The sequence below is a fragment of the Watersipora subatra genome, chromosome 2, assembly GCF_963576615.1.
Source record: "Watersipora subatra chromosome 2, tzWatSuba1.1, whole genome shotgun sequence".
Lineage (NCBI taxonomy): Eukaryota > Metazoa > Bryozoa > Gymnolaemata > Cheilostomatida > Watersiporidae > Watersipora > Watersipora subatra.
In genome coordinates, this window is record NC_088709.1 from 69,331,596 (window position 1) to 69,344,496 (window position 12,901).

The window sequence follows — 12,901 nt, forward strand, 5'->3', positions numbered from 1 at the left end:
TTCTGAATTTTGCTCAAAATTTATTGTTAGTTATTCTATATCATTTAATAATAATATGCTATTTTAAACATTTTGAATTAAAAAAATAAAATAGATTGATTACCAATGATGAGATTGGTCTAAAACAACTTACCTAACATAATGTTTTACCTTTTGAGCTAAAACTCTCTATAGGTCAAGTTTTTATGCCTGAAACAAGGGTGTAATATAATTGTATGTAATTGGATGAGAGTCGACTATGATGTGGTTGAGTGAAGCAATAAAAAGCCCCTTTCTTATCATGTGAAAATGAACAATAGTTATCGACAGAAAAGCTAGTGCATATGCTAATGAGGAGTTTACTCTATTTCGTGATTAAACTTAAAGGCATTTAAAATTCATGAGCTGCATCAAAACCAAATTAAATTAATTTGGTTTTAACTATCGCAAATTAAAAATGGGATTCTGCAATAAGAGTTCCATCAGAATAAAGAACATGTTTTATGGGAAGTTGAACACACCCCCTTTGGGTATCCAACTATTACATCAAGTCTGTAATACTAGGCTTTGCTACACACTAGTATGTAATATGGTTAACAAGGAGTTGTGCGCTCCAGCAACTAAATCTTTTCGACATTTATATGCAAACCCTTAGGTGTAAATACAGAACCTGACCTGGTCACTCTAACTGAGAGTGAGAGCTTGTGAGCTACATTCAAGAAGCTAGGGCAATAGCAAATCCATTGTCTGAGCCATAAAAACAACTGATCAAATATTAAGGGTTTATCTCCATACTTAAAAATAGAGGCAAACTTCTAAACCTGCTTCTGAGTAAAGCAAAGGTGATTTAATAGCTCTCTAATGCTGATACTTCTATGAGTTATGAACATTTTTGTTGGAGTTTTTTAAGCCTGATCGACCAAAAATTTCACATATTTCACATTTTCGTGTTGGTGCTATGCAACAGGTTCTTTCTCATGACACTACATCTTGTTAGACTAGCCTAATTTTTAGAGTTGCTTTCAATTTGAATACGCACTTAATATATTCATTGCAGTGTGTAGGCGCTTAGGCTATGATACATGTAAACGCATGACATGATTGATTCAAGGGAATGCAGCACCATGAAAAGAGAGGGTCAATGAAGGCTAGGTCAAGGAAAGTGTGTGGTCAGGCAGATAGCTACAGACTTCAACACATGAACTCTTACCAGCACAAACTGTCTAAGAACTGATTTACAAAAGAGTTGAATATAAGTTTTCTTTTAATATCGATTGTTTACTGACATACAATGATAGCTGGATGGCCCGTCACAGTTTGATATGACACCAATTATATTGATATACTATCTGTGCCACTCGGCGTTGCTCGTGTAATAGAAGAGTCTTTGGACAGAAAATTGATTTGTTTTTAACATATAATAACATTTTCCATTCTAACTTTCAAAGTACATATCATGAGAGAAGTGTGTCGTGAAGCTGAAATAAATTAGGAGAAAAATAAAAACAACTGTAAAGGTTGTAAAACTTTGTCAAACAACTGTACCTTTCAAGCTAGTAGACTGGCATGTTGCCAATGGAAAACTCCACTAATCTAGTTAATAAGGTTAGGCTTCCAATGACGGTAAGCCATGACTTTGAGTCTGCATTGTTGTCCAGCTCAGCTGTTCTAATAATAGCTATAGCCGGAAAACCTACAGACGGATCCACAGACGGACTTTAAGAAATAGATATATAGATGCTATCTTCGGAGAGGGAATTTGGCTATGCTAAATAGACTACAAAGGTTTATAAGTGAAATTGAAAAAAATTTTCTTTTGGTACTGACAGCCATTTAAATACACCTTATTCTCTTTTTGTTTATCAGTGGGTCAATGGAATTAGACAGTAACAAGTAGGATTTGTCTTTCCTTACAACTTTTATTGCTGCTTCTACCAGTGCCTTTAGAAACATGTATCTCAGTTTATCAAGTAAGCTTTCATCTACTACACAGATGATAAAAGGTATTTTTTTCATATTTGCTTAACCTTGACAGGTTGTTTAGCCAAGGTCTCCTCACACCGCTTGACAATAAACTTACCACACAGAGAAAGTTTGCAGGTTTTTTCATTGCCAGTAGATATGAGCAATATTTCATCTCACTTGAATTAAAGTATTCAGAATGACGCCCAGGCATTGCATTTAGTTTTCATAACTTACTAGTCGCAGCTAAATGCAAAGACCATACAATTTTGAGTTGGTAGTCAAACAGTTTTAAAAGTTTTAGTGCGTTTAGTGGTTATGACCTGCTATAAAATGCAACATTACCATGTACTATGCGCAGTATGTACCGTAGGAAGTTCTTACACTCAAGACAGACATATAATTTAATATGAATAATAACTTATATAATAAAATATGAATTTAACCCAAATGATATTAGCCTACTAAACAAATACTTCAAGCTAAGTTTTAGTATGAATTTTATCAAGCTTCAACTTTGTCATTGGTTAAAATCTTATCACCTGTTTCTGGTTTCGTATTCACAGTAACTAAAAACTAATAAAAATAACACTGAACTGAGAGAGCAAGCATCAGATTTTTCAGGCGTTGTGGGGGGATTCTGGCTAATCGGCATCTTCGTTATCCCGATGTATTCAGCACACCGGCTACCAAGTTGAATTTGCCAAGCTGAATTTCAAGAGAGTTTTTTGTTAATATCGCATGGAGCAAAAATCTTGTATGGTGAGGGTACAAAAAATTGCGCTCCATATCGTAAGGTGAAAAAATTGTATCAGGGTCATCGTTACTCGAGGGCAGGCTGTACCCTGAACATAACAGATCATTGGTACTAAAAGGACATATCCTTTAAAATTGCAGCTTATTTTAGTTTTGGCAGCTCATACTCCTAAACACTAAGCCATAAGTCACCTGTTAGCAAATGCTATAAGTTGAATTATTATACTGCCATAATACAATCACAACAAGTATATCCAGCATGACCAGTTCTTTTTATCAAATAAAAAAAAAAAAGACTTAACCAAGCTTCGAAGCGCCTACCAGTTTTTCATGTACAACTGATTAAATCTACATGTAGGAGACAATATGTAACACTTACTTATAACACACTTACAATATGTGTACTTACTAAAGTTTGTTAGTGTTTAGAAAACTTACTGGTCATTAAGCATGGTATATATTGTAGACTAAGGACCACAAACTGTGCAATAGCCATTACGCATTATGAACTATGCATGAAGGCACTCGTACTAAGTGTTCTGCACAGGATTATGGGTTTTTTTTAACGGCTAGTGAATTTTTTTGAGTGGCTCATGAGCCACTTAAAAAACGTATATAGGCCTGATGTTTCAGCAAAGGTAGTCATGAGCATTTATTGTGTCAAATACATTTGCGTCACCCACGGCTATATTTCTTTCACCAACACATTAGTTGTATTACCCTAACGCCTTTCACACCTACCTAATGTTGTTTACCATGCAGCTGTTATCTTCTCCAACCTTGCTAACAGGTCAGTCAATGCTGCAGCCAACATCCGATAAGGAAATCGTTGTTTGCCTATTGATTTCTTTCAAATAGAGAAGGTTATGCAGCCGTAGAATGAAGGTATAATGCTTCTTGTAATAGTTTGTTTATGTTTGTGCAAACTAAGCATAAATTGAGAAGATATCAAGAGCTATACACAATGATAAAAATAGCAGTAGATTGATTATGTAACACACTGATTCCCTTTGTCTGACAATTTTGAAGCGATGAGATTGGAGGAACTGCAACTGTGTAGCTTTAGTTAGTTTTTAAAGCGTTAAATATAGCATCCTAATTCCTCCAACTGTCTACAGTGTACAGTCTGTACAGTCTATTGTATCTACTCACTCATAGTTGAATCCCTCCAACTGTCTACAGTGTACAGTCTGTTGTATCTACTCACTCATAGTTGAATCCCTCCAACTGTCTACAGTGTACAGTCTGTTGTATCTACTCAGTCATAGTTGAATCCCTCCAACTGTCTACAGTGTACAGTCTGTTGTATCTACTCACTCATAGTTGAATCCCTCCAACTGTCTACAGTGTACAGTCTGTTGTATCTACTCACTCATAGTTGAAAAAACCTACATATAAGTAGCAGTAGCACAGATGATATACATGCCACTCATTAAGGGTAAGGTATTGAACTGTAGCTTGGATGGTATACATACCAGTAATCATAGGTAGAGTATCATATTTTACCTTGGATGATAGACATACTAGTAATCATAGGTAAAGTATCATGTTATAACTTAGATGATATACATACTAGTAATCATAGGTAGGGTATCATGTTGTATCTTAGATGATATACATACTAGTAACCATAGGTAGAGTATCATGCTATAACTTAGATGATATACATGTAAATACAGTAACCATAGGTAGAGTACCATGTTATAACTTAGATAATATACATACTAGTAATCATAGGTAGAGTATCATGTTATACCTTAGATGGTATTCACACTAGTAATCATAGGTAGAGTATCACGTTGTACCTTAGATGATATACAAACCAGATATAATAGGGATCGTTGTATTCATATTACATCCTATGAATGAAAATAATAATATCTTTCCTTGAACAGAAGTCAGAGAATCACAAACTGTTTTAGATCCAAGTGCCGCTAAAAGCTGTGAGAAGGAAGCTACTTCAAAGAATGGCTCTTTACAGGGCCTCGCACAAAACGGTCACACTCATCTCAATGGTGAGAGTCTTTGATTTCTCAAGGCCTAAAGCTTCTCAGCTCTAGTCTAAGTAGAAATTGGCACACAGTCACTTGTATCATGGCAGCTTCAAGTTTAATTATGCAATTCTTCAGATTTTATGTGTAATTTAAAAATATTTAGTATTGGTGTTAGTCCTGCCATGACCGTTTTGCAGAGCACATTAATGGCTGAAAACTAACAAAAATTTTGTCTTTCACATTTATTTATACATGAGTTTTTTATAAAAATGTGTGCTTTATGAACTGTACATTTGTAAGAAAACCTTTTTAATCAATTTAGTTTGTAAACTCTTTATTTTGGTCTTTATTGTATTTTTTAGACTAAACTGAGTTTTACTACAAATCAAGCTACGTTTTGTGCATCAGACATAGCATCGGAGCTCATATACATGTATTTGTCAGCAAGTATCTTCGGTATTGATCTAGTGTGTTTCAGCTATAAGATAGGTTGCACACTTAAATAATTGTGTGCACAATTAGTTAGGTGTATATAATTTATGTACACTTACATATAATTATAAGTATACCTAGCTAACACAAACACTGGTTAATTTCTAAACATTTCTCATCAGTGATTGACCAAGTGATTTGGACAATTACGTTCATCCCATACAATTACGCCTCATCCCTCTACAGACATTTTATTCTTGAACTAGAGAAGACAATTACTCTACCTTGTGTCATTTGTTCATGGTGTAAATTTTTCTCAAGCTATCTTTTTATCTTACACAAAAGTTAAGACAATCATTTTCAAATAATTTAAAATAAGGAGTTTCTAACGCGTATAAAAAACAACGAAAAATCTAGCTGCTATATATTTTAAATGATTTAGTTAATTGGCTAAAAATATCAAGATTTTTTAATCAGGCAGTTTATATTTTTTAACACAAAAAGGTAAACGTTAAAAATGATGTTTGATTCTAATTGTATGTTAATTTGTCTACAATTTTTATGCATCTGAAGGCATAACATAACTAACATTGTTTTGTCTACAGTAGATCATAGCCTGCCTATACAGAGTACCCTAATTTATTTCTGTATTTTCGTATTTTAAACGAATAGTTTATTTCACCAAATCATTCAAATCGTTATTTTTTTATTATCAATATTTTCATTTATGAATTTCTCTAAGCGCCATACACCATATCTACCATATCTACCATGCATACACCATATCTACCATATCTACCATATCTACCATGCATATACCATATACCATATCTACCTTATCTACCATGCATATACCATATACCATATCTACCATATCTACCATATCTACCATATCTACCATATCTACCATATCTAATATATCTACCATTTCTACCATATCTACCCTGCATAGACCATATACCATATCTACCATGCATAGACTGCGTGATAACAATTTCTGCTGTTTACAAATCGTGTAAGAAGTTTCGTATATTAGCTCTTATTATATGCACATAGGGCTGCCTCAAATATCAACACGCCTCGCTGACGCCTGCTTTGACATTTTTATCCCTATATGACGCACTCGGTGTGCAGCCTAAGGCCCACAGCTATAGGCAGGTTGGTGCAGCCACCGCTGCCGTGATAGGAACGAAGCATGCTCTAGCCAGAAAGTCTCTGTGAGTCTGTGTGTAGGAACCTTACAAAAACAAGTCGAAGTAGCTGCATGCGTGACATGAATGAATAGACACTAGAACTTAAAAGTACACTTCATATTCTTATTTATTATTATTGTTACTTGATAAATAATATTTGCAGAAAATTTATTATGAATCTATTGGTTTAGACTGAGAACTCTCTCGAACCATAGTGTGAGTAGGGTGTCTGTCTGTCTGTCTCTTCACAAATCTTTTGTTGAAACATTTTTCTGTTCTCCTTGGAGAATTTTCCATGAAACGCTGAATACCAGTTTCTCACTTCTCTATTAGGCCTGGTGATTCTTTGACGTTCCTTAGTTTAAGACATTTATTTTTTGTTATTTTTTCATAGTCTGATATTACCCTGATGAAGCCTTGGCTCCACATAGAGCGCAGGTGCCTACATATCAAGACATTTGTTTTCTTTGTGTTCATCAGTCATGTTTGATTGCCCCTTTACATGTAACTTTTATAGACTGAATAACCATAAATAATACAAATTGATTTTTACAACTAAGCTTTTTAAAAAATAGTTGTAAGGTTCTCATTTCTGTTTTCAGTTAAGTATATTTTTTATCATTTTGTTATATTAATACTAAAGCTAGAATTCTTTTCTCCTGATTCTCCTTTTTTTGAATTTGAGCTGCTTCTACTTTTTTATATCTAACCAAAGTGAAAAAGTCTGCAGTTTACATAATAATTGGTCAGTTTAAAGTTTGGCGAACTTTATAAATGTTTGAAAGTGTTAATTATTGGCATTGTAAGAGTCTCAAGCAGTCAAAATAAAGCGCAGTAAGTCTGAACTTCTTGCAGAAAGTAACTAGAAGAGCTCTAGCTATTTTATCATATTTAGGAACCTTAAACAAACATCTACAAACACATTAAAAACAACAGTTGTACCACTACTCTTGCACATTTACCAAACACGTTTGTTTCATGAGAACACAACTCTGAAGTAAAACAAAGTCGTTTACTGCGCCGTAGTCTTCTAAATCAATTTTATAGAGGCATTTGAGTTTAATTCAAAAATTAGCCTGTCATCAATCGGTAAGTCAAAAACGGTGAGACTATCCCAAATGTGAAACCATCTCTCACTCACAACTGTGTTACACAGTAATATCAAAGCTAGCAGATTTATGCAAGGTATCTTCAATGTATTCTGGCTTGTTTTAAAATTAATTTAATAAAGTTACAATTTTCGCATAATTTTAATAAAAAAATAACACAAAACAATTTTTTTCCATGTTTAATACTATGCCTCTTCAGCTATTATCTACTCTGTCTGTCGTTACCGCTACTTATATCTATACTAGTACACTGACAGTAAAGTGTGCCGTGAGAGATTGTCAGGTGTAATAGCTAGCTGTAAACTTATTCCATGATATGGCCTGGTAGTTACTGTAATGTATCAGTCAATCAAGCCAAGATTTGCAAGATCAAATCATGCTGCAGGCAATATTTTTTTAACTCCAAGCGTGGCTTCGAACATACCGACAGACAGACAGACATCCCTTTTATTCTGTTACCACCACCATGTCTCATTGCATTATGCTAGCCTCTATTTTTATCACACCGATGGGTTTTTCTCTTTTTAAAAGCATTGGCTAGACAGGACAATAAATCACAGCTGTAATATTCACCAACAATCATTGTGTTGAGACGTCCACTAGCTGAGATTAACCTTCCAGGTTTACATTTACTTCATGAAGCATTGAACAACATTGCCATTTTCAATTGTTGGCGTTTATATTAGCCAATAAAATTATCTGTTCAAGGCTCCTTTTTGTCTCACACAAGGGTACTACAGGCGCCTAGTAAAAGTCTAGTTTTCATGTCAACTTCGATCGTATTTAGTTAAATATTTTAGCCAAGCGTCTGACATACGATACTGCTCAGACATTTATTGCCTTCAAACCTTTAGCGGGTGTTCCGAGTTCACTGATCCTGTCACCTCTACTCGTCTGACACAGTCTGATTATACTGTACACAGACATCCACATGCATTTGCTTTACCTAGTCACTTTTTATAAAGAAAGCACCTGCGACTACTTGTCATTTTCATTTCTTCAAAGTTAATTGTTGCCTCATCGTCAACTTTAAGCTAAACCATAATTTTACTATTTTTTATTAATAATTTTTGAGAAACAAAGAAAATTATTGCTTTAAAGTGTTAAAACTTGCTCAACCACTTAAAACAAGTGTTGGCAGCGCTATCTTTGGCAGCGCTATCTTTGGCATTTTTCTGCTAAAAATAATTTGAGTTAATTACTTGTTTTGGCAATTTTAAGATCTGCAAAAAGAGATCGTGTCAGTCTAGAAAAATTCATGAAATAAAATGATAAATTCATTTCGTCAAACACATGCTACCATTCATTGAGTAAAAACCAAATAGAATATAAAAGAATTACTAAATGAAGTCTGAATATAGGATGAACTACTATTCTGGCAAGGGCCAGATAGTGCTCTCTTTTGGCATTTGCATGTGCATAATTAGTGACAGCGCTCTTCTCTGGCATGTGTGGTACAGCGCCCTCTCCCCACACTCGAGTTATGAAACACAAAGCCGCAATATTAGATGGGACAAGCAAGGCTCTATTCTTAGCACAAGTGCCTTGCTGCCTCCTCTCATAGGACCATCACGCTCTTTACGTGACATTTGTTAAGGCAAAAGTCACACTGGGCTGCTGCCACTTGACTTACTCACTGCTTGCTGAGCGCTTATTACCTTTTCTTCGCTCGACATCATCACGAACACGATGAGTTTTAGACAAATTAATGGTAAGTTGTTTTAGAATTTTCTATCAGGCTCATGTGTGACAAAATATAAAAAGAGAATGAAAAATTATGGTTGTACCTGCCACTCAACCCCTATTAACCTCATGGTCTGTAATGCTAGTCGTGAGCCTTGATTTCAAATGATGAAAACAAAAGCACTACCTTGGCTGCCTTAATTTAAGGGCCTATCGAATGTCATTAAGTAGAGTAGCTGGTACAAGAATACAGGTAGAACATATCTTAGCCTCTGGACAACTGATACAAACGATAAAAAAGCTACTTATCTCAGTTAGAGACAAGAATCCCTTTGACCATTTAGTCATTTTTTCTGATTTACTTTAACTTTTTTCAACTTTATTGTCATTACTTACCAGTAGATTTCAATTACACATTCTTTGTTTATTATCTTATTACTGAACTGTCTTTTACATGTAAATCAGTGAAGATTGTCTAATCATTATATTTAGTTAACCAGGAAATAGTGAAAGTTTGGAACAGACCGTCACTCTAGTCTCAGGTTATCAGGCTATTTATTTGTTAGTAACTCTGCTATTCAACTCTATTCATGGTCATCATAAACGATTAAAGTTGAAAATATTTAACAATTATTTTTGTTTAAAACGTTTGCACAATGCATGAATAGTAAAGTGTATCTAGCCATTTGGCTGATCTACTATCTCCCCATTTCTGAATGCAACACTCATTCAAATTGAGTTAGTTTATTTTTGCTAGTTGCAAAACTGAAAATTATTAAATAAACATCTATAAGAGTATTTTAGCTAAAATCTGTTAATTCTTTTATTTAAAGTGCACAAAATTAAAGACTGCAGCTTTATACAAAATAAGCTTACTGCAGATTGAAAATAGTAAAATGTTAACAAACTGTAATTTAGCTAAGAAATAATTTTCTAACAGCATCAAATGTTTGGACAAGTATGCAAGTGACATTTGACGCTCATTGTAACACTGATGGGAGTAAATAAAAAAGGGTCAACTTTTATCCACTTTCTTGAGGCTGGTTAGAAATGGCATACACTCTAAAGTGTCAGTGATACACACAATGTACATATGTACATGTACATAACACACAATGTACATACTCCAAAAATTTATGTTATTCAGGGTGTCATGATGGCCCTGTTGAGTTTTCACCTATGCATCCATGTGAAACTCAATGTGCCCAGGAAATTTTAACTCCGTGTTTTCAGGTTTACTTTTTATAACGGTCTAGAGTATGAGCAGTCATTTTGGCTATTTAAATAACTTCACAAAGATCTGGGTTTCTTTCTAGTCGACAATCTATTAATGAATTCACCAGGAATGCTATACACACCACTGAGTGTATTAGTTCTGTTTTAATTAAAATTTTATGTTAATATAATAATATGTTTTAATTCTGTCTTCTAATTAAAAAAATTATTTTATGAAGAAGCTACGATCAGCTATACTTTTTGAATCGGAACAGCTAGTAGTTACTCCTCCTGCACCCATACTTTTTGTTTTGAAAATTTTTAAAAAGTTTTGAGTTTTGAAAATTAGTACTTTCCAAATTTTGCGCCTTTTCTCGACCATGGCCAGGGCTTGGCTTTTAGGTTTCTCAGAACAGCAGACGAGTGCACTACTAATAGAGCTAAAGGTGCATGGAGGGTAAACCCAAACTTTTATTTCTCCAGGAAATTCCTCGAAGAAAAAAGAAGGACTAGATCAGAAGATGCCATTAGCCAGTGTGCCTTCCTTTGACCTCTACAGTCAGCTAGTACCTTATGCTAAAGGTGGGCTAGATACTGAATGCCTTCCTACAAGTACTGCCGATGCCTTGACTGCACAGAGACTCTGCTCTCTGCGGTATGAGTTTCTTGGTTAATTATTCACAAGTACACAATACGATTAGCCTCAGTTCTCCAAGTGCCATTTGTTTTAATAAGTGCTAATCTTTAACACTCTTGCGTGCGACATAACTGTTTAGAATGAGAGTAACTGACCTTCTGTTTTGCCTAAGGCTATTAGTAAGCTTTATAATAAAAGAAATGACTAACAAAATGGCAAAAAATGTAAAAACTATATCTCGAAGATATATGTAAAAATGATGTAGCGTATACCTAGTAAACTTTCTGTACGTTACCAACAGAGAAGATATAGACACTGAACAGACCATTTACTATTACATATAACATGCTGGGAATATAGGGCCTTTGGTGAGATAACATAAAAGAGATTCAACAACCTGACAGCTTGTCAACTTGTTTCTTCTCCTAATGCACCCAGCTTTCATAAGGAACTATTTGGAGTGCGTCAGCTAGAAAATCTTTGACATTGCTGCTAATTAGTAAAATCTTATGTGAAGCAGACCATCATTGAATATAGATAAATATTATTATAAGGTTATATAAATGACATTGAGCAATTATTATTATATAAATATATATTATATATTGTTATAATAAATATATATTATTATTATAAATGTACATATTAGTGGTCGATAACCCTTAGCTTATGTTTGGCTGCAATAATGTAGTGTAGTGTTATAATAATAATGTATAATAATATATATAATAAATTAATATAATTATAACAGTAATAATAAGAATAATAATAACAGTAATAATAATAATGTAGTGTCATCATTACTACAGTTTCTTTTGATTACTGAAAGTCATGTTTAAAAATTGAGATCATGATTAAACAATGGCTCACAGTCATTGAAAAACTGCTCTATAAACTAAAGAAAAATGGTGCGGACCAATTTTCACTTTACACTGAGAGCAAGTCGCTAATGTTACTTCTATTGTAGCCCATAACTGTAGGCGTATTCAGATAAGTTATGTTTTTATATGGCTTGTCTCTTAGCAGCCCATGTGACAATTGCCAATGTCAATAGATCTTTACTGCTTCAACAAGCTAAAAAGTGTAGTATCTCAGGAGCAAAAATACATGCATAATAATACATTATCAGTGTTTTGCTATGTGTTCATTGAACAAGTTTAAAAAACTAGAGTATGCACTGGGCAGATCTGCAATTGTGAAGTGTACATTTGGCAGGTCTGTATACAGCAAGCACACAGGTCTACAATTGTTGAACAAGCATGGGACGGGTTTACAAATGTTAAAAGTTGACTTGCAACAAAATTCGCATTACAGTTATTTGGTATCATAAGATTCACCATGTCTTACTCTGCTGTGTTGTAGGTGCAAAATATGTGGTAATGTGATTACAATCTCTTAAAAGCTAAAAAACGAACAGTTAATTGCAGCCCCACGAGACCGTCGTAGTTTGGATTCTCTTTCCAAAACGGCTCAAATGTGACGTAGCTGTGGGAGATGGTTTCTGTTTACACTTTCATGCAACCTTATTCGTCGAAATATTTTCACAAATATACTTCACACATTCAATAAAACCATGTCTATTGTTCTTATGTGTCTGTTTTATCGTCATTGTAATGCTGTCACTTTTAGCACTGATATCTTATAACTTACCGTAAAAAATCGTTAACTTTTTAACCTTAGCTCGAAGGAGTACATATCATTGTCTGATAATCATGACGAGCCTGTTGGTTACCTGTGATAATCGAAGTGTGCTGCAAAAATTATTTGCGGAGTATTGGGTCACGTGATCAGATTACGACTTGACGATTGAATAACGCCGAAACAAAACTGTAAAGTAGCGAACATCTATATTTGATGCGGGGTATTCGGTAAAACCCGAAGTGTTTGTCATAAACTAGTGCTACGATAAGTTTTATATTGAGCTTTGTATTGGCCTTTCAA

The 12,901-nt window shown here is 34.3% G+C and overlaps 1 protein-coding gene across 1 annotated transcript in view; it reads left to right on the top strand.

Annotated features, from left to right (window-relative positions):
- The window catches only part of LOC137388485 (dual specificity calcium/calmodulin-dependent 3',5'-cyclic nucleotide phosphodiesterase 1A-like), a 47,849-nt gene that overhangs the window by 15,336 nt on the left and 19,612 nt on the right, over nt 1-12,901 (top strand). The window contains exons 2-3 of the mRNA XM_068074971.1: nt 4,620-4,712; nt 10,807-10,978. Of these exons, the coding sequence (XP_067931072.1) occupies nt 4,620-4,712; nt 10,807-10,978 (265 nt within the window). The remainder of the gene's footprint in view (nt 1-4,619; nt 4,713-10,806; nt 10,979-12,901) is intronic.